This window comes from Nelumbo nucifera, chromosome 4 (assembly GCF_055504915.1).
Source record: "Nelumbo nucifera cultivar China Antique chromosome 4, China Antique-T2T, whole genome shotgun sequence".
Lineage (NCBI taxonomy): Eukaryota > Viridiplantae > Streptophyta > Magnoliopsida > Proteales > Nelumbonaceae > Nelumbo > Nelumbo nucifera.
This window is the reverse complement of record NC_142652.1, coordinates 680,789-707,241: the sequence shown is the minus strand read 5'-3', so window position 1 is coordinate 707,241 and position 26,453 is coordinate 680,789. Positions and strand designations below refer to the sequence as shown.

The window sequence follows — 26,453 nt, the reverse complement described above, 5'->3', positions numbered from 1 at the left end:
AGCAGAATTGGAATCATCAAGTCCACGAATCTCCACAGTCAGCCATTTGGATTCATTTCAGTGGTAAGTAAGTTTCAGAAGAGTGCAGGGTTTTTTTTTTTTTTTCTTAAAGGTCATACCCAATGCTGGACTGGATTGGATGCAGACCTAATTAACCTCTGAAATAATGTGGATTTTTTGTCTTTGAGTTAAAACATTATAAGAGATTTCAAAACATTGTTGGGAGGTTTCACATCTCTATTCCAGGGAACCAATACAAGTGTGGAATTTAAATCCAAAAATATTCTTGCAATCCGAACACAGTAGTAGATAATCGGAAGCTAAAGAAGATAATTGAATTAGAAAACTATGAAACTAAAGAATAAATTTGTTTATTTTAGCAACTTGAGCTTGATAATGACAAAAAAGGGGGGGAAATAAAATCAAAACTAAACAACTTATGAGATAAGCATGAAACGTCAAAGATCTATTATTGCATGCATTTGCATACACATAGAATTGGACAAAATTCAAACGAAATCAAATGAAAACTAAGAAAAATTTACAAGGCCACGACCATGAACTACATATATACATATATAGATAGATAGATAGATAGATAAATGCACACACAAATAATTCAAGAGAAAGGAGTGAGAGATTGGATTACTTGGGCGACTAAAACAACAGTTGGAACTAAGAAAACGGCAATGGACTTAGAAGGTTTCCTGAGATGATGAGCGTAAGCTCGTATCAGCATGATCGCGATCAGTGTCTTGCCCGACCCAGTCTCAAGAAATGCAATAGTGTTCTCCCTCATGGCCTTCTCTAGTGCCTCCAATTGATAACTGCATTAAACAACCTTTAACGCACTTAAACAATAAAAACAAGTGAAAGAGAAGAATTATAGGAAGTGAAATGAGACCTTCGAGCGAAAGTGAGAGGATCAGTCGGCTCTCTGCCGTTCTTCGTTTCTGTGACGTCCATGGATTCTTTTGTTTTGGGGTCGAGCAACGAAAGTCGACAGAGCAGTGGTATTTTAGGGAGGTCAAGATTGAGCGCACTTCATCAAATTTGCTCTTCACAGAGCGCACCTCACAGCTCCACTCCCGTGTATTGCGAACATCTTCATGAATAACAATACAAAGTACGGGGAGATGCTCCCGATGTGCGGCTGGGATACGTTGTCAGGTAAGATTTGCTTCGCGAGAAAGTAACGTGCTCCGGAAGAAAAGCGACAAAAGAGAATATCACCTCGGTACGAAAGTACCATGGAGTTGTAAGCGTCAAGGGAGCCAACGGAACACTAACTGATGGTAGAGTTCGAAAATCGCTACCCGATTGTATGGGACAGACGAATTGGCATCTGTTCCTCACACTGCGCGTTTAACACCGATCTCACATGCACATCCCACCGTGCATTGGAAATATCTCCCGTAAATAATAACGTATATAAGTGCAGAAAATGTTCCCCATGTATGCATGGTGGGATGTGACTGTGAGGTCATCGAGTCTCCAACCCGAGTGTGGACGCTCTTCCAAAACATGTCCAATCCTTACTTTTGTCGGACTGGACTTGGACTTTTGTCTTTGGATGGGTTTGGGTCTAAAATTTCAGAATTTTTGGGGGCTGAGTTCAGGTCTAACCCTTGGTTAGCCTAAATCCGGCCCAAGCCTGTCCCCATTATATATGTATACCACTGTTTTCAAAATCAGACTGGACCGGATGGTCGGACTGAAAAAACCAGGAACCGGTCACTTGATCGGTTCCATTTTCCTCCAAAACTATTTTTTCCCTCAAAACCGTTGATTTTGATCAGCAAACCATTGAACCAACCGGTTAACCGTTCGAACAGTTTTGATCGTTTTGCAATTTTTTATTTTATTTTTTTGTCAGAACGGGCCAGCCGTTTGGGTCGAACGGCCGGACCATTCGAACTGGTAAACGGACCCCTGACCGGTTCGGTCACCGGTTCGTTTTTAAAAACCATGATGAATACATATATAGACACATATTGCATGCATATATTTTATAAAAAATATATTTATATGCATGAATACATATATACATATTTTTTAATAGACTATGTATATATATATATATATATTAAAATAATGAAGTTTATGAATTTTTTTATTTTTTTAATTTAATGTCATTTTTTAAACAATCAATAAGATGCTCTCCTTTTTCATAAAATTTACTTAAAATTGTTCTCTCTCTAGTTCCCAATAACCTAATAAATAATCTCCTTTCCTAAAATTTCTCCTAAGGCTGCGTTTGGAATCGGTGTAAAAGGGTAAAGTTTTACATAAATTTTATCGATGTAGTATTTACATCGATAATCGATATAAAACTTTATGTTTGATGAGGTTTTACATCAATTCACGACATAAAACTCCATTCCATCCAAACGCTGATAAATCTAAACTAGAGTGGAGCTTTTACATTGATCTCCATTTACACTCTATCCAAACGCCAACAAACACGAACCAGCGTAAAATTTTACACCGCTTCCAAGCATAGCCTAAACTACATCCTCCACTATCCCCCACTTTATCATAAATTATCTCTAATTCCAACTTATCTCCTAAATTATTTATAATTTAGTAGATAATTTATCTCCTAAATTATCTCTAATTCCTATCTATCCTCCCCTACCTTTTATCTATATCTATCGAAGAGAGTTTGAATTAAAAAATTTAAGAATTATTTAAATATTTTAGCAAAACTATATAATAACTTTAAAATATTTATTAAAACACAAATAATTCTAACAAATTTAATAATATTCATATTATTAATAATTTTATATAAATATAAATATTCATATTATATATTTGTACTAACAATATAAATTATGATTTTTCAGATTGTTCAATTTAAATGTTATTCAAATATTAAAATTTAACATTAAAAAATAAAATATTATTTAAACATTTCACTAACTAAATATATTTAATAACAAAATATGAAAAAAATACATAAATAATTATATAACAAAATATTTAATAGGGTCATTTATTAGAACGCCCTACTTACATAAATTTACTTAAACATACCTTATAGTTTTCATTTTACTAAAATACCCCTTATAATTTGCAATCTACTTACTTAATCGATCTTTAATTAAGAAGTGTTTCTTTTTCCCTCTGAAAGTAGTACCATGATCACCTAAATTGAATGTAAAATGTTCAAGGGGCATGGGCTTATGAATGTTTATTCCAAAATTACCCTTAAAACTTCTTCGTGCTAAAAAAATAACCAAATAGAACCAAATAAAGTGGTTGCCCATGTCTTATTAAGGGCAAAAATGGTATTTTCCATTCTTATTTTCTTTTGATTATATTTATTCAAATGGACATTAGGGTCAAAACTGTCATTTTCCACTATCATCTAATGGGAGACCGATTGAGTAAATTCACTGCAAACTACAAGGGGTGTTTAGTAAAACGTAATCTCCAATGTATGTTTTACTAAATCCATAAAACTATAGGAGATGTTATAGTAAATGGCCCTATTTAATATTATGTAATAGCTTTAAAATAAATGAAATTCAAATAACAAAAATTTAAATATTTTACATATTATTTAAATATTTAAAGAACTAAACATTTATGGATTATTAAATTTAATAATTAAATAATATTTTAAATTTTAAATAATATTATTATTTAAATAACTAAATAATATTGTAAGTAACTAATTTTACTCATATCAATTAATAATTCGTGAAAAAAACTTTCAAAAAAATTAATATTTATTAATCTTAATTTTAAAGACTTAATCCATGCTTATTATATAATTATATATACTTAAATTAATATTTATTGTATTTCAATAATTATTTTTTGTTTTTGTCATAAATATATTTTTAATAATTATGTCTAAATTTATTTTTGTTTTTTATTTTAACAGAAAATTTCAATAATTAATGGTTATTAAAATACTATTGTTGTTTAAATTTAATTTATTGTACTTATTGTATTTATTTTATTTTTGTGATTATTGTATGTTTATTAGTTATTTGTTGTATTTGCATTAACAATATATTTTCAATAATTGTGTATTTTTGCTATAAGTTTTCAATAACTAGTAAAATTGTATGTGCATTGCACGTGGCAATATCAAATGATGATGATGATGATGATGATGATGATAATCAGCAACCAAATGACCTTATCGGTTGAACCATTAACCTATTTAACGAGGAAAATGGACTATGATTAAGACATTAACTCATTTTTTCTTTGTATTTTAGCCATTTCTATCTTTACTAACAATAATTCTTATTTTTCAAGCATATTTTTGTCAAATATGAAGAATATATAATATTAATGCGAGTTGAGTGCTTGAGAGCTAGAGAGTAGAATAATCACGCATACCTTTTCCTTGAGGTTCCCGTCTTTATATACTGGAGTAATCATGGGTCTCACGAAAGAGCTTCGGGATCTCTGGGTGTGGAGATAGGGTTCGTTCCGCTTCTGAGGGAGCAGTATGTAGATAAGGCTTATCGTTTCACTTCCGACTTTGGTGGAGCGATGAGTCCTCTTCGTGATCTCGAAAAAGTTGGGATCTGTTAGCTCATCGTGATATCGAGAGATTCGGGATATGTTAGCTCATCGTGATCTCGAGAGATTTGGGATCTATTGGAGAGACCTCTGGAGTCGGTTACTTGGCGATTCGGGTTGTTAGCCCCGAGCTAATACTTCGATTCTTTAGTTTTGAATTGGATTGGATGCCGAAGTGCCTCGCTGCTGAGGTGAGTTTGGGGCTGAGGTGGCTGAATACCTGAGCTCAAATGTTAAGAACTGGGTTTTCCAGGCCGAGCTGTCATCCCTTAATCAGGTTGCGTCCACATTTCCCCTTTTCGCTAGGTTGGGCCAAATCACCCTTCATCAATTGCCCCCACTCCCCAAGTCAGGGGTCTTAACCTGGCGTGAGGAGTTCATGACGAGTCCAGGTGGATTTGGCACGAGGTCTAGGTGCTTTGACGGGCGAATCGTTGGTCGGACCTGTTCGATCACCCGGCTCAACCAAGAATAACCCAGGTCACGTCTAAGCTACGCGCGGACGTCATGCCGTTTTATAAACTCCGTGGACGTCAAAACACACGCTAAATCGATTTCAAACTCGAGGGTCATGCAACCGGTTTTCCTAGGAGCCGTTGGATCGTGTTGATCTCGACCATTGATCTCCGGATACACTGTCTATAAATAGAGGCCAAGGGGCTCATTTTCCTCGCCACAAGTCCACAAATCCGCAATCTTTGAGGTCGCGTTCAAGTCTTTCCAAGGTCGCTTTCCTTTCTTCGGTCTTCCTTTTGGTGAGTATTCCTTTGCTTTTTCTTTTTGATTTCATGCCTTTTTAGTATGTCTAGCTTTAGTTTTGATAGTCTCTTAGACGGGAGCAGTGAATCCGCTGGAGCCGAGGTGGGTACCTCGGCTCAGACCGTGGATCCTCGTCCTACCGAGGAGGTTACTTTGGGCCAGAATGCGGTCCACGGTCCTCCAGAGGTGAACTCACCTCGGCGGGAGCGAGAGGCCTCAGGTAACCTGGCTTCCACCTCACATCAAGGTCGGCTGTCAAATAACTTCGGCCCATCGACAATGACGGCGAACAGGCTTCTAACCCTAGTAGCTCGAAACAGACTCCCTAACAACTTTGTTTATAGCATCTCCTTAGGTAACTTCCCTTGGGATCACAGTCACGACGAGATCGTAATTTTCGAGGAGCATCTCGTAGCTGGTCTTCACCTTCCACTTCACCCTCTCATAGTCGAGATCGTAAAGTTTTTCAACATCACCATAGATCAGTTACACCTGAACTCTATCCGCAACGTCGTAGGGACCATTTCACTTTTCCACGATTACAATCTTCCCCTTAACCTCGACATTTTTTCTTCAATCCTTTCCATAAAGAAGAATTCGTCTTGTGTTCTGCCCGAGCACAGATGAACTTACTATATGCCTTGTCCTGGCTTCAAACTTTTGCACGAGCTCCCTAACAATGTCCCGACCTGGAAGAGGTGTTATTTTGTGGTCTGCAACACTGAGGGGTGGCCTTTCCCGACTCATTGGAGGGCAACCATCCAGGACCCTGGTGTTAGGTTGGACCTGAAGACGAGGGAGGCGCTCTGATCTTGGGCGGAGCTTGGCTTGAAGTTTGAAGACTTCGTGACCGAGGATAAGCTCGTGCAGGCCGGTTTGAGTCCTTGTAGGTCGCTGTTTGATGTACTTTCCCCATCAGTTTTACTTCGGTACTGTATCTGACAACTTGTTTTTTGTTGCAACTATCATAGAAATCCCCGCCAAGGAACTCTTCGGGAGTATAAAGAAGGAGAAGAAGAAGAGAGCCACCCAGAAGGCTCACATTGAGCCTCCACCAACTGCCGTTCCATAACCCAAGTAGCCATCAACTGTCGATCAGCCTCCTGTGATAGATCTGGTCGAAGAGGACTCGGGAAAGCCCTCCCCACCCTGCGTGCCCGCGGAGGCTACATCCTCAGAGCCTGTCCCCACAGTTGCTGCTTCTTCAGGCAGCGACGATGCAGTTCGGAGTATCTTGACTCCGAAATTCGGCCTTCTCAAGAGAAAAGGCGCGTTATTTGCTGAGGAGATCGCTAGTTGGGCTGAATTGCCAGTTGCTCAACTCGGAGCCCGAGCGGCTACTCACTGCATGGTGGTAAGTTCTCGAACTTGTCTCTTCAATCTGTCTTGTACTTTGATTTTTGTATACTGACGCTTGTTTTCTTCTCTTGGTAGGTGAATTCCACCATCCACGCCTTGGCCTATCAGTCCGAGGCAAACTTGAAGTGGGCCCTCAGAGCCGAGGAGTCTTCCCAGAAAACTCATGCCGAACTGAACTTAGCTCGCAACGAGAATAACCAGCTAAAGAACGATGTGCGAACTAAGAAGAAGTTGCTCACTTTGCTAATGTCGAAGAAGAAGGAGTTCAAGGAGCATGAGGCGGCATTGAAGAGGGAGGTGGAGAACCTCGAGGCTCATGTGAAGAAACGAACCAAGCTACTTCTTCAGGTGATGGAGGAGGCCAAGGCTAAGGTTGTAAAGGAGTACAAGTCCTCAGCGCAGTTTCGGAAAGATATGGTCGAGGTAGGGACAATGAGCTTCCGCAAAGGATTCAAACTTAGCAGGTGGTTAAGCCAGCGTGAATTTCCCCAACTCGACCTCAGTGTCATAACCACTTCGAGGATCACAGAGGAGATGGCCGTCGAAGCTGCCCAAGATCCGAACTCCAAAGCAAAAAGTGATGGCGACCTGCTCGATGAAGATGAGGAGAGGTGTTGGCGAGAGCCGCATGGAGACGGATCTTCCTGCCGAAGCCTCTAGTAAGGACGAGTGGGTCGATCTAGCTCGGTTCTGCTTGTGATACGGGAGTGACCTCTTCTCCCCCCCGAGAATGCTTGGTCGAGGTAAATCCTCAATGTACACGGTTCGCATGGTGTTGCTGCTCGTACTGGCTAGTCGAGACAAGGCGTCGGCCTCAACATTCTCGGACCTTGGGATTTGTTTGGTGGACGTAGGAGATGAAGCTGCGCAGGATCTCTCTGACTTTGGCCAAATAAGCTGCCATATTGGGGTCACGGGCTTCGTACTCACCAGTAACTTGGTTGACCACCAGTTGCGAGTCGCTGCATATGACGAGGTGTTTTGCCTTCATTTCCCTTGCTAGGGTTAACCCGACGACCAATGCTTTGTTGTTTGATGTCGTGAATTCGAACCGAAGTGCGTATTCCAGCTTCACCTCGCTTGGACTGTACAGAATCAGTCCTGCACCGCTTCCCTGCTGGTTGGACGAGCCGTCAACGTGGAGAATCCAGGGCTCCTCGTCCCAGGTCAGTCCTGCTCTGACCGGGACTGGCGCCACACAGGTTGAAGCTTTCGTCATGTGTTCGAGCACGACCAGCTCGGGGGTTGCGGTACTGAACGTGCATTTTGCTACAAAATCGGCCAAGGCTTGGGCTTTGATTGCCGTCCGAGGCTCTTACTGGATATCATACTTCCTTTGTTCGATAGACCACTTCATCAATCTGCCAGACACCTCCGGTTTGAGTGGAATCTGCCTCAGAGGTTTGTTGGTGAGGGTGACGATAGTGTGGGCCTGGAAGTATGGGCAAAGCTTGCAAGCTGCTATGGTTTTTGCGTCCTGCAAAATGTTACTAACATAGTAGATGGGTCGTTGGACCTGATCTACTTCTTTAATTAGTACTGAGCTGGCCACCTCGTTGCTCGCGGAGAGGTATAGCTTTAATATGTCCCCTTCCTCGGGTCGAGTTAAAACCAGGGCGGTACCCAAGTATCTTTTCAGCTCGTCGAAGGCGAGCTGACATTCTTCAGTCCATTCAAAGTCCTTATTATTTTTTATAACTTTGAAAAAGGGTAGGCAGTGATCTGCCGACTTGGACATGAAGCGGCTCAGGGCGGCTATCCGGCCAGTCAGCCTCTGAACCTCTTTTATTTTGCGGGGTGGTCTCACATCTAGGATAGCTTTTATTTTATCCGGGGTTGGCTTCGATGCCACGTTGGTTGACTATATAGCCTAGGAATTTTCTCGAGGTGACTCTGAAGACACATTTGTTTGGATTTAACTTCATGTTATATTTTCGCAAAATTTGAAAAACACTTTTTAAATCATTCAACAAGAAATTCGAAAACTGGGTCTTCACGACCATGTCATCAACATAACACTCTATTTTATTATCGATTAACGGCTCACAAATTTTATTTACAAGGCGCTGAAAGGTTGCTTTGACATTTTTTAGTCCGAAGGGCATGACCTTGTAACAGTATAACCCGAGCTCGGTTATGAAGGCGGTCTTCTCTTCGTTAGCAGGGTCCATCCTAATCTGGCTGTAACCGGAATAGGCGTCCAGGAAGCTCAACAACTCATGCCCTAAGGTCGCACCCACTAGGCGGTCGATCTTGGGCAGCGGGAAGCAATCTTTCGGGTAGGCTCTACTCAGGTTGGTGTAATTGACGCACATGCGCCACTTGCCATTGGCCTTTTTTAGCTAAACTGGGTTAGCCACCCATTTCGGGTAATGGACTTCCCTAATGAAGTCTACCGCTAGGAGCTTCTCGACCTCTTCATCAACAACCCTCCAACGTCCTGGGGCGAGGTTGTGCTTCTTCTGCCTTACTGGCTTAACTAAAGGGTTGGTGTTCAATTTGTGAGTTATAAATTTTGAATCAATTCCGGGCATCTCTGTCGCGGACCAAGCAAAAATGTCTAAATTTTCAAGTAAAAAGCTTACTAGCTGGGAACAGAGTGGTTCGTTGATAGAGGCACCGATCTGGAGAGTCTTGGTCGGTTTGTCAACAGAGACCGGTATGTGGATTGTCTCCTCTGTCAGGCAGCTCGCTCGTCGGTGTACTCCGCAGGTCGCTCGAGCTTGACATCTTTTGCTAGCTTTGCCTTCCGTTTGAGAGCAGCTACGTAGCATTTGTGCGATTCGAGCTGGTCTCCTCGCACGACTCCCACCCCATAATCAGTCGGGAACTTCATCGCAAGATAGTAAGTGGATACTACCGCACGTAGAACATGCGTGATGGGTCGACCTACTATGGCGTTGTAGGGGGAGGGAGTCGCGACTACTAGGAAGGTGTGCTCAAACTGCACGATGTTTGGCCACGTGCCGGTTTCTACAGGTATTGTGACTCGCCCGAGAGTTCTGACCTCCTCGCCATTGAACCCTACTAATGGGGTGTCTGCCGGTTTTAGGTCGCCTTGCTGTAGCTGTAACTTGTCGAACGTCTCCTTGAAGAGAATGTCGGTCGAGCTGCCCGAGTCTACCAGTATTCGCTTTACCTCGAAGTCATTGATCCACAACTTTACTACTAGGGCATTGTCGTGAGGATACTGGATTTTGCATGCGTCGTCTTCAATAAAGTATATCGGTCCTTCAAGCCGAGGTCACTTTGGCGGGTTTTCTAGCTTGCTCACCGAGGTCCTCCCGGCTGCCAAGGTACACCCCGCGATAATGGACCCGCCATTAATCATGTCAATTACCCCGCAAATCGGTCTCTCTTCTGGCAACTGTCGTGGCGGTTGCTCATTTTGCCTGTTGGTTTCTAGGGCATTCCTCTGATCTCCCTGTCAGTCTGTCTACCGATCTGTCTGTCTTCTTTCTTCACGCAAGATGAAATTCTTCAGGTATCCTTGTCGGATGAGTTCCTCGATCTCATCGCGAAGGTTCCAACAGTTCTCTGTGCTATGTCTGTGATCTCGATGAAAGTGGCAATATACATTTGGGTATCTTGCTACTGGGTCTCCTCTTAACCTGGGAGGCCATTTGACGAAGGAGGAATCCTTAATGGCCATTAGGATCTCTCCTCTTTTAGCATTCAAGGGTGTGTAGTTCATTCTCTCCACAGGAGGGGTCCTGGAGCGCCGACCTGATTTACGAGATTGCGAAAGGGACCGACTTCTGGAGTTGTTTTTTCCCCTGGTTGGTGACTTGCTTTTCTTCCTCTTCTGTCCGCCGCTGCTCGTTCCTTCACTTTCTCTCTTCCTCTTATCTGAGGGTGGGTTATCGACCTTCTGATTGATCTCCTCCTCGGTGCCAATGAACTAGTCTGCAAGCTTTAGGAACTCAGTAACGTCCTTCGGTTTGTTTGCTACTACATGCCATTTAAACTCCTTGTGGGTAATTCCCTTCTTGGCTGTAGTGAGTCTCATTGCCGGGTCGAGATCCGGTATCTGCAGGCAAGTGTCATTGAAGTGTTTGATGTAGCTCATGATCGATTCTCCTTCCCTCTGAACTACATTGAGAAGGCTTTCCTGGGACTTCAGACACTTTTTGCTGGTGATGAAATGTGCAGTGAACAAGTCAGCGAACTGTGACCAGCTTTTGATCGATCCCGGCGTGAGGTTTCGGTACCATGTTCGAACTACCCCTTTAAAGGTAGTAGAGAAGGCTACACACATGCAAGACTCATCAACCCTAGTTAGGTGCATCTGTCCACATGGTCGTTAGGATTGAAGGACCCGTCGTACTTGTCTAATGGGGGCATCTTGAAGTCTTTTGGCATTAGGGCCGCCAAGAGCTCGGGAGACAGGGGAGACGACCTGCAAAGTAGTGGAGGAGCGGCCTTTGTAGCCACCGAGCTCGCTTCTTCCTTCCCTTTGGTTTGCCCTTCTTGTTGGCTTGGCTTCACTAGTAGGTTGTTCTAAGCCGAGGTATGGTGTGTCTTGTGACGTCTTTGCTGTTGTTTTTTCACTGGCTCGGCGTTGGTGTTACTGACTTCGGTTCGATCTAGTACTACGGTCCTGTCGCAAGGCAGATCCTGGTTTCTCAAGAGATTCTGGGGCTGACTATCATGGGGGATGGAGAGGTCCTGTCTTGAGTTCTCACCTTGAACCCTGAACTGGTTATCTGCTCACGAACCATCGTTCTCTTGATGTGAGTGCCGAGGCGGATTCAGTTGACTATCTCTGGACCTATTCTTGAGATTTCCTTACAAGGCTGATGGAGTGTGTTGATTGTCTCTCCTCCCTCGGGGTGAGACCTGACTCCTGAGAGGAATCAGTACTTGTGAGGTCTCTTCGCCCCGATGAGGGGATCGGTTGATGTTCTGGTTAACTCCAAGGCGATTCGGATTCTGGCTGTGATGGAGCCCTGGGTGCCGAGGTGGAACCGGCTGCTGATTTGGCTGCAGTGGAGGGAACTGGTGTTGATATTGCTGGTAGAGGTAATATTATTGGTGCTGCTGAAACTGCTGGACCTGCTGCATTTGGATCTGAATGGCCTGGATGCACTAAACAAGGTCGTGAAACTGAGAATTCCCCACTCCAGGAGGAACCACAGAGGGCTCAGAGAAAGTTGCGCCTACCACCGGGGGAAGCGGGGCACTCACCTGTGCGGTGCTCGGTAGTGCAGTTAATGATGGGACTCCAGATGTTGTGAGCGGAATGGTGAACTGTCCGATGCACACCGTAAGAGCTTGGGGAAAGGTTGGTTGCTGGGCTTGCCCCTTGGTGGTGTTCATCTCGATGCTTTTCCCGGTGTGGTTGGAGGATGCCATTGAAGTTGAAGTTGCAAAGAGGTAGGAATGACCTTTTGATCGCTTCCCACAGACGACGCCAATTGATGGTGTGCGATCTGACTACTCCTAGCTGGAGGACGATCCGGACTCCAGGTGGACAGCGAGCTGGATTGATCTGCAAAACAATCTATCATAGAACCTGGGGTGGCTAACCCGGCGAGGTTGCTCCGATGCTTAAGTTAGTATGCTATAAATGCGACCTGAGTGCTTGAGAGCTGGAGAGTAGAGTAATCACGTGTACCTTTTCCTTGAGGTTCCCGTCTTTATATACTGGAGTAATCGTGGGTCTCACAAAAGAGCTCCGGGATTTCCGAGGTGTGGAGATAGGGTTCGTTCCGCTTCCGAAGGAGCAGTATGTAGATGAGGCTTATCATTTCACTTCTGACTCTAGCAGAGCTGGGATGAGTCCTCATTGTGATTTCAAAAAAGTCGGGATTTGTTAGCTCATCGTGATCTCAAGAGATTCAGGATCTATTGGAGAGACCTCTGGAGTCGGTTACGTGGAGATTTTGGTTGTTAGCCCCGAGGTGATACTTCGATTCTTTAGTTTCGAACTGGATTGGATGCCGAAGTGCCTCGACGTCGAGGTGAGTTTGGGCTGATACAAGTAAATCATGTATTCCATTTTCATCATCGATAAAAGTAATTATTATCTTCACATTTATTTTTGTTTAATATGGTGAGCATATAACAATTGAATTGTATCAAAATTCTTTATACAAAGCTTATATTTTTCTTTGAGTTTATATATATTTATGTATATATATGTATTTAATATTCATTACTTAGTTATGACATCATAGATTGACTCATTTGACCTAGAATGTTAAACCATTGACCTACCTACTATTTAGATATGAAAATGGTTTTATTTTCAATTTGGTTTTAAATTTTGCATTTCATTTATATCATTGATAAAATAATTATTATTTATCATACTTATTTTTATTTATATTATTAGTATATAATATTATAGGCGTGCCCAAAATTGTTTCATATTTTTGTGTACTATTCTATTTAAAAAATTATTTTTAATTATACATCATGGGTTAACCTGTTTGACCTGAAAGGTTGAACCACTAACCCACCCCGTAAATAGGAAGATGGTTTAATTTTCCATCGGTTTTAAGTTATATATTTGATGTCCATCATTAATAAAATTATGTCTATTTTATCATAGTTGTTTTTTAATATGACAAATATATAATAATAGAAATGTGTCCCATTTTTTAAAATTTTTTTTTCTATATTTTTTGTTGTATTTATTATATTTATAAATTTGTATTATTTATTTATGACGCCATTAAATTATCCATTTGACCCAAATGGTTGATGTACTTACCAACGACCTAGATGGAAAATATGAATTCATTTATAGGTTTATTTTAAAAATATAAAATTTCATTCTATTAATAATCATTGTGTATGGATTAGTGAAATTTAATGATGATAAACAAAAGTATTTTTTATATTTCTAAATTTGTATTTTTTATTTATGACATCATGAAATTATCCATTTGACCCAGATGGTTGAACTACTTACCCACCACCTAGATGGAAAATATTTCATTTTTATATTTATTTTAAACATATAAAATTTCATTATATTAATAATTATTGTGTATGGATTTATTAGTAGAATTTAATGATGATAAACAAAAGTATAAACATTTGATTCAATGAGAGAGAATGTGATTTTTTTAATGACTTAAATGTGAGGCTTAATGAGATGTAATTGAATGTACTTAATGGTATTCTTTTAATCACATTTTCTACCATTTCAATGGAGATGAACTAAATTCAAGAGGATGGGTATTTTAGTAAAGAAATTTTCCAAAAGCTAATACCTCCTCATTCACACTTTTATAAGTAGTATGGATTATTGGAGAATTAAACTATTGTTATTTTATTAGAGATTATACTATTAATTTAGCTGAAATTAAGAATGCTCATAGATCGATTCGATTTAGTTGTAGGTTGTTTGGCCAATTAAATCGACCTAATCAGGTTGGGGAGTTGGTCACTTGAAATTGACTATCCATTTGTGAAAACCAGGCCACTCGGGTTGTATCAATTTTGGTCAATTTTTTGTTTAGCTACTTGGTTTAAAAGATTTAAACTTAAAAAATCAAATTTAAATAAAAAAATAGTGGGATTATTCAATAATAAATCTACAAATTAAATTTATGATATAAAATATGTTAGACTAAGAAATATGGGAATTTTCCCACTTTCCTATATTAAAAAATTATATTTAAAATAATAGTCAATGGTCAAGTCATTCGGCTTTGATTGGTTTACAAATGGCCATAGTGAAAGTAATCCAACCTGGTTAGGCTGGAAAATTATTGAACCATAGTTCATCGGAAATACTAGAAAATCGACCAACTCAAGTCGATTGATCAAGTTGGTCAGTTTCATTAGTTTGATGAACCACCATATCTGAAATTAATTATTGTTATTTTTGTATTGAAAAATAATTATTAAAAGTAGTATATAAAATATAACTAATTATTAATCTATATTGCTTATAAAAGAGCGAATGCCCCTTTTTTATGGAATTTTCATTGGACGTTTTTTATCCCCCTTACCTAAACATACAATGGGCATAAAGAGGGCATATATGTCATTTACTCCCATTTTAGAAACAGTCTAGAAACTGCCAATTTAGAACTATTCAGAAACTGCCCATGAATTATAAATAGCTTTCTTAGAGATAATGCCACATGCAAATGCACGTACATGTTTACTATTTTAAAAAGTTAAAATGCAAAACAATTGTCTACTATTATGTGCTTTTATTGTTTAGCTTTCACTTAACCCTATACATAATAAATATTATTTAATTTACTCAAAAAATAAAATAAGTGTTTTAAAAATCGACTAAGAGGATGAATAATTTTGCCTCTAAGTAACGAGTCAACAATTAAATTATTCAAGTTGGACAAATCAAACCATGGCACATCATTCATCTGTATACGTATACTATGGTATAATATAATTACATTTTGTGTGTATATATTATTTTAGGTTCAATTTGTACATTTTGATTATAAGTTTTATTTTATTTTTATAAATAGAAGTCAAAAATTGAAAATTTAGGCCAAAAAATGAGTTTTTTTTTTTATTTGTATAGCGGGGTTGCAAAGATTGTAAAAAGTTACCCTAAATAAAAAAAAGAAAAGAAATTAAGAATCACCCCAATTAGACATCTGAGCACAAAGTTAAGTCCTTTAGAAGTTTTTAATACATTGTATATTGCAACCCATGTTCCGATGACTATATCAAAAGGGTCAATGGTTCAACTGCCTAGCCTAGGTTGAAGGGTTTTGACCAAATCAATGGTTTTTTTTTGACAAAAAAGAAATATGGTTGAGCGATGTTTTAATGGTTTAACCATCTAAGTCAATGACAACTTGAAAACATTGAATAAAACATCATAAAAATTATAATCAATTTGAAACAATAAAAAACAATTAACCATAATAATAATAATTTATTAAACCACTTAAACAAGATAGGATGATTATTAATTATTATTGATAACAATATTTTTATTAATATAATACAAATAAATAAATTAATAAAATGTATTAAGATAAATTAAAACTAGTATACATTTAAAATTAGAATAAAACTAATACAAAATTGTATAGAAATTATTAGTTTTATAATTATTTTTTACTAACGAACTTAAATTTCATTTGAAAACAATAATTTAATTTAATAAGGATTAATAAGAATAAAAAATATTAAAATTTTATTAACCTTAAATATAGTTTAGTTAATTTAAAATCAACTTAAATTATATTTAAAAATAGATAAAATTATAAAACCTTATTAGGTTTTCTAATAATCATATGAACCTCCATTATAGATGTTTTTACCTTAACAAAAGGCCTCCCATATTGTTTTGGAAAAAGGTGCAAATATTTTCCTTCTGCTAGCATTTGAAATAGAAAATGTTGATGTAATGCATTACTTGTTGTCTAAATACAAAATTTACTCTCAACCAACTTTGTTCAAAAATAATTACAAACCAATAAATATTTTGGTAAAAAAATATATATTGCATGAAAATAATACACAAATAATTACAAACCATCAACTTTTTCAAAATTAATAAAAAGTTTAGCATTAAGGTACAAAAATAATACATGTTATTTAGAGCATAGGAAATTAGCAATTCTCACCAATGTGCAACTTGATTTGTTATCGAATAAACTAGACATAACCCAAAAAACGCTTGAATTAGACTTAGATGAACACCATTTAATTGAAAAAATGTCATAAATCTCCATTCTCACTTGTTTTTAATAAAAACCATGCATGGCATGTGCCTTGGCTAGTTATTTGATTACAATACACAAAATAACATATAAACTATCAATTACCCTTCAACTAAAAATATATCTTTAAAAACATCATTACATTCATCACCTAATGCATATATTTACATGTATTTTAACAGTTTACAAAGATTTGACCTAATACAATATCCCAAGGTTTTAAAAAACTGGATCGGACACAAAACTGTTATGGGAATTGGTTCTTGGGTTGAATGGTTCAACCATCTTGCTTAAAAGATTAAAAAAAATTTAAAAATAAATCTATACTACTTTAAAAAGTACGAATAGCCTCAAAAATATTTATGGAATTTTTTGAGGACAAAAGTTACCCCTTTATATTTAAATTTATTGATAAAAAATAAGGGCAAATAGGTTAGTCAGTTATTAATATTAAATGAGTTGAAAAGAGATAAATCTAAGGTATTCAATTTATTCAATTCCCTCTCATTGAATCCAACATTTGAAGATATTAACTTGTATTCACCTTCACTAAATCATATATTTAAGGCATTTTTGTTTATTCTCATCATTAAATTATATTAATTAAATCCATACATAATAAATTAATAATTCTAATACCATAAAACTTGTATTTTTAAAATATACCTGAAAAAAATAGTGTTTTTTTTAAAGAAATATGAGCTACACAAGCCTAGGGTAACTTAAAAAAAGAGTGTTTTCATCTAGGTGGTGGTAAGAAATTAAACCATTTTAGATCAAATGGGCCAATCCGTGTTGCCACAATTAAATGATAAAATTCAAAAATAAATAAAATGCAATATATATATATATATAAATTAAAAAATTGTGAACATTTTTAACATTATATATTCAACATATTAAACAATAACAAGGATAATAAATAAGAGATGTTTTTATTAATGATTGAAATGAAATATAAAACTTAAAACCAATTGGAAATAAAATTATTTTTCTATTCTCTCTCATTAAATTTCATATTTAAGGTATATTCTCTCGTTAACTCATATACTTAAGATATATTTCTCTCATCATTAAATTTTGTTAATTAAATCCACAACATGAATTTTAATATTATAAAAATAAATATTTTGAAAAGTAATTTGAAAACAAAACCATTTTCTCCCCTCTTGGCGGTGGATAAGCAATTCAACATTTGGGGTCAAATGGGTTAATAAATAATACTAAATTAAATAATAAAACAAAACAAATTAATATATAATATAAACAAGAAGAATTGGGCATATCTTTGATATTGTATATTTGTATATTTACTATAGAAAACAAAAATAAGTATGAAATGTAAATGATGAAAATGACATGTCAAGCTTAAAATCAACCTAGAAATGAAATTCTATCATCGTTAAATAATAAAAATTTAAAAAATTAAAAAACAAAGAATCACACAAATAAAAAAAATAGAAAAAAATTTGGGCAAATACATAATGTTATATATTTATAAAAGATAAAATATTGGTACATTTCTAATATTATACATTAATTATATTAAACATAAATAAGTATTATATATAATAAATTATTGTGAATGATGAAAATGTTAGACCTAGAAATCAAACTATTTTTCTTTTTGGATGGTGGGTTAGTGGTTTGGGTCAAATGGATTAATTGATGATATGATAGTTAAATAATAAATCTTTAAAATATAATAAAAAAGTACAAGTAATAAAAAGAATATAGATTAATTATATTAAACAAAAAATAATTGTGATAATTAAAAATTATTTATATAATGTAGATGAAATATATAATTTAAAACTAAATCAAAGCAAAGCTATTTTCTTATATAGATGGTCAATAAATGATCTAACTTTTTAGAGAATGTCATAATAGAATAATAAATATTTAAAAAATATAACAAAAAATGAAAAATACTGAATTTTGATGAAAAATATTTGGAAACATTTCTAATATTATATATTCATCATATTAAATAAAGAATGTTAAAATAAAAATTATTTTTACTTACGAATAAAATTGAGTAATAATAATAATAATAATTGTTATTAGAATTTAAAATTTTCATGTACAATACACATGCATATTACTACAAGCACTCAAATTTATTTTTAATTATATTATTATTTTTGTTAATTTTCAATTTTTATATTAACTATGTTATATCTAAAATTCAAGTAATTAATATAAATTTTTTTTTTTCACGTATAATACTATAAAACAAAAACGGCCAAAAATTTTAGGCCAAAAAGCGATTTTAGGTAGAAAGCATATCCTATCCGTATTCATACGGATTATAAAGTGGCAAAATCTTTACCCGCCCAAAAACCTGTTTTTTCGAGAAAAAAACGCCGCATTTAAGTGGGTAGGGGCGGGTACTAGGGTAGAAATTGCATCCCTATTAATAACCATTATCTTATCAAGTCTGGGGCCGTTGGCCGAGGTCATTTTTCCTGCCCGTCTGAGTGAAGTTATACGAGAGGCGGAAAGGGAGCGCGAGCTAAGAGAGATGGCATGGAGGGGGCATCTATCTCGGAATCTGAAGGAGCTTCGGATCCTGTTCTGCCAAAGTTCGCTTGCAAGTGCTACTACCAGGTTTTCCTCCTCTTCTTCTTAGCCTTTTATCGGAATTTCATATTTTCTTTATTATTTATAAATTACTATTACTTCTTATTTAAGGAAAAAAAGAAGAGAACTTCAATACGATCTTGATCATTCCGATCTGGCCAATTATGCATTTTCAATGCGTTCCTCCTTGAATTACGGAATTATTTGAATTTGGTACAGAGAGTTTGTTCAAAGGAATTACAAGGACTTGAAGACACTGAACCCCAAGTTCCCAATCTTGATTCGTGAATGCAGCGGTGTCCAGCCTCAGCTCTGGGTCAGATTCGGTAAGCCATCTTCTTCGTAGATGTATTGTATGCACGAGACGAGATTTCACGAGATTCTTCATTATTTATTTTAACCCAAATAATTATTAAACAAAACCTATAAAAAGATTTACATTATTTTTCTATTCTTGAAAGGTGAAGATGCGGAAAAACTTGAAAGCTCTTAATCTTAGATGTCCTTATTTAGTATCTGGTTTAGAAAGATGGGTATCCCTACTATCATAGACGTTTGTATTTTTTCATTTTGTCAAGGGAAATCCGCTTGACCTTCATTTCAGCAGTTGACGCATAGATGGTAGGGCTTTACTTGAGTGCGTGACCTGCAAGAAAAGGAGGATGCATGTATGTCCTGCAATATTTTGGATGATATCTTTTTCTTAACCATTCCTGCAATATCTGAATATAGCTCAAGGAGGATGCATGTATGACCAGTGACGATATGGTAGCTCTGGGCTTTGCAGATTGCTTGCCAGGCGTCACTTGTATTCTAATAACTTCTATAATTATTCCCTATAATCTCTATAATTGTTACCCCTCTCTCAAATAACTCTTTTATTTAATGCTACATTAAACATGCCTTAAACTAACTCCTCTATTCAATGCTACGTTTAATCAATATTCATATTCAAATTCGAATTTACCATATGTCATTAAATATGCCTTAAATTAATTCCTTTATTTAATGCTACATTTAAGCAATATTCAAATTTGAATTGATCATATGCATCAAACACACCTTAAACTAGCTGTAAAAACTATAAGTGAGAGGATTCCAACCCTAGTCATTAGTTTCTAATGATCACAAGTCTACTATTAAGCCGTATTATAGCTACTTGTCATAGACATGCATTTAATTCCTAAGTAAATTCTCTCTTCTTAAGGAATGTTTGGTAATAAATGCTAAATTTGAGCAAAGGTGCCAACCAGCTGGTTGGTAAGGTCTCTTGCTGTTTGTAGCGGAGACTTGGGATCAAGTCCTACCTTCACCTGGGTTGGGGGGGTTATGGGTTTGGTGTTGGATACCCCCCATTTTGTAGCCCTTCAAAAGAAATAAAAAAATAAATAAATGATAAAATTGATTATTAAAATTTATATACCAATAAAAAAGAAATAACAAATTATATTGATTTTATGAAAATTAGTAAATTAAAATTTTAATTGTTTCATCGTTTTCAGCAAATATCAAATGTGTTCCAATGTGTTACAATGTATATAAACCATTAAAATATGATTTTTTATGTTTAAATAACTCATTTATAGTCATATAAAACTTATATTTATTATTATTAATATATTTTTTATGATTTATTTAAATTTCCTAGTATATCCATGCTTATCTTGATTTTTCGTCGGTATCCATGCGTATTCAAAGAGTATCTCAATAAATATCTTAAAATTGCCCTACTGATACATGACCTTGATGGGGTATAGTGAAGAAAGAATTGATGGAGATGTTTATGGAGCTATGGAGGGAGAAAGATCGAAAAATTGGCAAATGCAACCTTCATTTCTCTAATTTTGAAGATTGATGGAGCTGTCAAAATTAAGGATTTCAGACCTATTAGTTTAACCCTTGTAGCAGAGCTAATAGTTCAACCTTTAAAGAATCACCTTCCCCTAAACGTCTTGAGTACATAGCCAATACTTTGCTTGAGGAATCTCTGATCACACCACCAATGCCTGCCATACCCAGGTTTTCTATTGAGCTCCCATAAAAGTTCAGTTTAACTTTGTTGGGACCTGGGGGCTTCCACTCCATCACCTTTCCTTATTTCTTCTCAGCAGTGTGTGCCACTTCATTCCATGCTCTTACTATATCAGTAATCGAGAAACTTTGAAAGAGCTGAAGTGATTTCACCTAGTGTGCAACTTTTATCTCTATGGCCTCCACTAGATCTTCTTAGATGGGGTGTTAATTGCAAGTGAGTGTTTGGATGCAAAGATTAGAAGTGGGAGGAGGGGGGTGATTTGTAAAATTGATATGGAAAAAGTGTATGATCATGTGGAATGGGGTTTTCTAAAAGTTCTGAGAAGAATGAATTTTGGGGAAAAGTGGAGGAGTTGGATGTTTGTTTGCATGTGTGCGTTTCTTCAGTTTCTTTCTCAGTGTTAGTGAATGGGATTTCCACAAAAATTTTCAATGCATCTTGGGGTTTGAGGCAAGGAGATCCTCTTTCCCCATTCCATTAGTATTTGTGCTAGTAGCGGAAGTGTTGAGTAAGTTGGTAAATAAAGGGGTGGAAGCAGGAATAATTAATGCCTTCAAGGTGGGAAGAGACAGAATGAGTATTTCACATCTACTATATGCGGATGTTTCCAATTGATTTTTTTAGATGCTTCAGTGGAGCAAGCGTTAAAGTTAAGAGGTAACACCACCGAAGAGGCACGAGCTGTTACCTCTTCAGAAAGGTATTACATCAAAATAAAACAGAATTAACCATAAATAAAATTACAAAGCAGCCTAAAATAGCTGCTCCCTTGTAGGCCCCTGCTTAGCTAACCCATCCGCTAAGGTGTTTGCTGATCTTCCCACCCATAGAGAGGTAATAGTCATATTTCTTGTAAGCCAGTTTACTCTCCTTAATAAATCTCTGTGTTGCCACATGGCTGAAGCTGGGTCTTTCAACCATCCCACCACAATTTGAGAGTCTCCTTCAACTACCAAGTGCTGAACCCCTAATTGTTCTGCAATCTGAATACCTTGTATCGCCGCTAAAATCTCAGCTCTATTAGAGTCTCCTATTCCCACGGGGCCTGCGAACAAGGCTAATATGTTGCTCTCCATGTCTCTCAGCACCCCTCCTATCCCCGATGGGCCTGGGTTTCCTTGGCTGCTGCCATCAAAGTTCAACTTTACCCATCCTTCAGGCGGAGGGGTCCACACTACAGATTCCCTGTCCTTGTATGGCTGTTAGCCACCACTACCCAGTTTCTCCAAATATCATCAAAGAAAAAGGTATGAAAGAAATCCAAAGTTCTCAACCAGTGAATGACCCTAGTCAATATACAATCCTCAACGGCTTGAATGCTTCTTTTTTTTTCTTTGAAAATCCTTGCATTCCTTTCTTCCCAAATTGTCCACAATGCAACTGCTCTAATACATCTCCACATCAATTTCCTTTTTTTGTAGGGCACACAAAAAAGGAGGGATCGAACAGTTGGCTTAAGTCTGTGGACAGATTCCACCTACACCCAAATAAAGAGAAAATCCAACTCCAAATAGCTCTAGAAAAGGAACAAGATACAAGTAGGTGGGAGCAATCCTCACCATTAGCCCTGCAAAGTACACACCAGTTAGGGGATAAACACATGAAAGGCCTTTTCCTCTGCAAGAAATCCAAGAAAACACCTCCCAGCAAGAGTGTAATGATGGGTCTAAAGATCAATCTCAGCAAGAGTGTAATGATTGGAGTGGGTGATATTCAGCAATTGATGCTTGAGGAGTGTGCTGATTAGATGGGTTGTCTGATTGGTGAGTAAGTGAGTTTCCTTTCACTTATTTGGGATTCCCAATTGGGGCAAGGGCGGTGGATTCATCTACTTGGAAGCTAGTTCTGAATATGCTATAATGGAGATTGGCCGTCTGTAATGGGAAGTAATTGTCTTTTGGTGGAAGGATCGCAATCATAAATAGTGTGCTTTCCAACCAATTGATTTATTATTTGTTCCTCCTTAAGCGTTCACATTGGAGATAGAAGAGATTGAAAAGCTTCAAATGGAGTTTTTGTGGAGTTTGAACTTGGAACATAAGAAATTTCATTTAGTAAAGTGGGATTGGGTTTGTAGGGCAAAAAAGAGAGCATTGAGGATTAGGAGGGTGGCAACATTCAAAAAGCTTTATTGGGTACATGGGTTTGGAGATATGGGAGGGAGATGGAAGCATTGTGAAGGAGAGTGGTGGCCTGCAAATATGAGGTAGTGAATTTTGGGTGAGATTTAAGGTAAGTGAAGTCATCTTATGGGGTTAGTGTGTGGAAAGGCATAATGAAATACTACTCCCTGGTGCAACCGTTGTTGTCTTGGAAGGTGGGGAATGGATCAAGCACCAGATTTTGGGAGGATGAATGGTCAAAGGTGGGGAAACTTTGTGATCTTTGTCCAAGGCTGTATAATTTGAGTAGGAAGGGTTTGATATAATCTCACAATGCTATGAGGTAAGGCAAGGGGTGGTGGTTTGGTGTCCTTATGTTTTTTAGAAGACTGCTGCTGGATTGGGAAGTCAATGAGTGCATGAGGTTGCTGGCCAAGCTACAAAGAGTAGAAGTTGATCCAGGGGGTGTAGATGCTAAATGGTGGAAGGAGTGTATATATATATATATATATATATATATATATCGTTTAGATCTTTTTACAAAGCTTTGGCAAGAAATCAGGTGGAAGCTACCTTAGTCAAAGGTGTTTGGGGAAATCTAGTTCCCCCAAGAGTGGAGGCTTTTGCATGGCTGGTTTCAATGGATTGTATTCTCACTCAAGGTAAATTGAAGAAGAGAGGATTTCATTTGTCAAATAGATATTTGCCGTGCCTCTCAGAGGAATAAAAATATTTTTGCTTCCTGGTAAGATCCATCTTTTCAAGAGGACTTTGGGGCTATTTCTTCCAATTAATTGGAAGGTTGGTCACCTGATGATCCAAAGGAGATTTTTGAGCTTTGGCCATGATTCAATGGAGACATCAAAGCAAAGATTTTATGGAGCAGCATTCCTTTTGCTGTTTGTTGGGAGATTTGGAAAGAAAGGAATAGAAGAATTTTTGAAGGGAAGATGAAGAGGAAGGAAAGGTTGGGTTTAGTTATTGGAGCTATGCTTATAGAGTGGATGCTAATTCTTCCAGAATTTGAAGGCTTTTTAAAAGAGAAGATTTTGGTTCAAGTTTTTCAATTACTACGAGTTTGAGTTAATGTAATTTGTTTAAAAAAACACTCCAAAGGAGAATTTTATGCTTTGACCAAGATTCAATGGAGAAATCAAAGCAAAGATTTCATGGAGCTGCATTCCTTTTGTTGTTTGTTGAGACTTGGGAGATTTGGAAAGAACAGAATAGTAAGAATTTTGGAAGGGAAGATAAAGAGCAAGGTAAGGTTGGGTGCAGTTATCGAAGCAAAGCTTATGGATTGGATGCTGATTCTTCCAGAATTTGAAGGCTTTAAAGAGGATTTTGGTGGTTTGAATTTCTGGGTTACTATGAATTTCAGTTGATTAACTTGTTAAAAAAAGACTTGAATGGTTTTTCCATTGTTTCTTATTTTTGGTTTTGGGTGGGTGACACCCTTTCACCAAATCTTTTTGCATGTTTAATAAATTTCTTTATTTATTTATCTTAAAAAAAAGATAAGCTGGTTCTTAGCGGCATGAACATCCACAGGACCACAATATGAAATTTGTTCCTTGTGGAATGGAAGAGAGCAGAAGCAACCATTTATTCTTTTACTGCAGTTTCAGTAGCCAGGTATGGAGTATTAATTTAGCCATTTTTGGGGTGAATTGGCTCGAGTCTTTACTGGAAACGTTTCAAGGGTGGTATCTGCCCAACTTGAGCAGAAGGGTATGCCGGTATGGTGGTATTGGGGCCGGCTGTGGACGTTATGGATGGAAAGAAACTATAGAGTTTCTGATAACAAACAAGCATCTATAGAACATAGTTTTCAAGGCGCCAAGGTGAGGCTAGGCGGCTGGGGGCACCTTGTCGCCTAGTCGCCTAGGTGTTTATGTTAAAAACAGAGATCCTAGGGTAGTTCCCTAGGTACCATAACCATATTTCTTTAATAATTATTCATGATTTTCATAGGAAAAGCATAAATTTCATATTAAAGTATAGAAAACCAACATGTTCATGAGAAGAAAAGGAAGAAGGAATATAAAATTCAAAAAATATAGGGGCTGAACCCCTATTTTTGTTATAGGAAAAGAAGAAAATAAAAAGTATTGGTAGTGGTAGTAGTAGAAGAAGAATATATGGAAGAGGAAAATGTGCTGATTAGATAAAATTTGTAGTTCTTCCTTATTGGTTCAGGTTCTTAAGTCTTTGAGGGTTACAGCATTTAGCAATGTTTGTGTTGATTAAACCCTAATAAATAAGAAAATAATAAAAAGAAATTAGTATATAAACACACAAATGATTATTTTAGTTTAATAATGTCTATTTTATAATTATAATCTCAATAAAGAATGAATAAAAAAGTATTTATAGTAGGAAGTAGAAAACCGCTAGGCGATTAGGCGAGGCGAGCCTCAAAAGGGTGCCTTGTCACGTAGGTGGTGCCTTGACAACTATACTATTGAAATGGTTTTGAGAAGGGTGAAAGCATCTGTAGAGATTCCTGGCTTGAAATCCAAAGAGAGTTTAAGGTGTGTGCAGCCAGAATTTTTTCTTTTTAATTTTTGCTCTTCTGAACTTTGTCAAAATTAATGAAATATTTCTTATGGTCACAACCTTTGGCATTGAGCAATGCTAGAATGGCTAATCATAGATTCCTTATAAAAGATCGAGATGCTTTTATCAAATATGAATTATCTTGAAACTATTGCTTCAGCTTTGTTTTTATTTCTCTAAGGTCTTCTTAGGTTGTTTGGCTTATACCCTCATTCAACAACCAATCTCATGCCATCTGCAATCTGAATTTTCCTTTATTCTGAACAGACAATGGAGTAGAAAGAGGTTTCCACTTGGAAGGCCTATCAGAAACACAGATTGTGAAGGCACTTGAGGACCTCGTCAAAGTTGGAGCAGCCCTTAAAGCCTGATGCCGCTGCTTCTTTGTTTCCTCTTAATTGAATAAATAATGTATTCTTGGAACTTTGATAGAACCACTTTCTGATTTGTTGCCTATTTGACTATGTTTTTTAGCAGGACCATTTCCAGGAAATGCTTATTTATTTCAGAAACCTCATAAATTGATGCGTAAATTACAGACAACCACCCCATATTTAGGTGGTGGTAATAGTTAGCCCTCCTGACTTTATTTTGCGACAAAGATCTCGAGTTTCTAGATTTCAAAATTTTGACCCCTTAAGCCGCAGACAAGATTGATGGTGAAAAGTATAATTATTAAATTGCCCTTTGAGACTTTAGGGCTGACAACAACAAATATGAAATATCTAAATGATGAAAACAATAATTATAAAGCACAGATTGTTCTCTGAGGGGGGTATTGATGAATTGATCATCATCAAGGTGTTCTGTACTAACGATGAGGGCTGTCCCCAGGTAGCAAAA

The 26,453-nt window shown here is 37.0% G+C and overlaps 2 protein-coding genes across 11 annotated transcripts in view; one reads left to right on the top strand and one right to left on the bottom strand.

Moving 5' to 3' along the window:
• DCL2 (dicer-like 2) overlaps window positions 1-1,132 on the bottom strand; it is a 110,643-nt gene extending 109,511 nt beyond the window's left edge. For 2 of the 9 annotated variants that reach the window (XM_088886605.1, XM_088886610.1), the window contains exons 1-2: window positions 905-1,118; window positions 650-827 (exon numbers count right to left, since the gene is read on the bottom strand). In XM_088886605.1, coding sequence (XP_088742731.1) covers window positions 650-827; window positions 905-966 — 240 coding nt within the window. In that variant the 5' untranslated portion in view covers window positions 967-1,118. Of the gene's footprint in view, window positions 1-649; window positions 828-904 lie in introns of all 9 variants that reach the window. The other 7 variants (XM_088886607.1, XM_088886608.1, XM_088886606.1 and 4 more) reach the window with 7 other exon arrangements.
• Window positions 1,133-18,740: 17,608 nt separating this feature from the next.
• Window positions 18,741-26,184, top strand: LOC104591939 (NADH-ubiquinone oxidoreductase B8 subunit). 2 transcript variants are annotated; one of them, XM_088886554.1, is made up of 3 exons: window positions 18,741-18,941; window positions 19,134-19,240; window positions 22,371-25,854. In XM_088886554.1, exons 1-3 carry the CDS (start codon window positions 18,856-18,858, stop codon window positions 22,694-22,696), a joined length of 519 nt encoding a protein of 172 aa, XP_088742680.1. In that variant the 5' UTR covers window positions 18,741-18,855; the 3' UTR covers window positions 22,697-25,854. The 2 variants fall into 2 exon arrangements, with proteins under 2 accessions (XP_088742680.1, XP_010249399.1); XM_010251097.2 differs by lacking the exon at window positions 22,371-25,854 and adding an exon at window positions 25,878-26,184 and having other exon boundaries at window positions 18,756-18,941.
• Window positions 26,185-26,453: the final 269 nt, after the last annotated feature.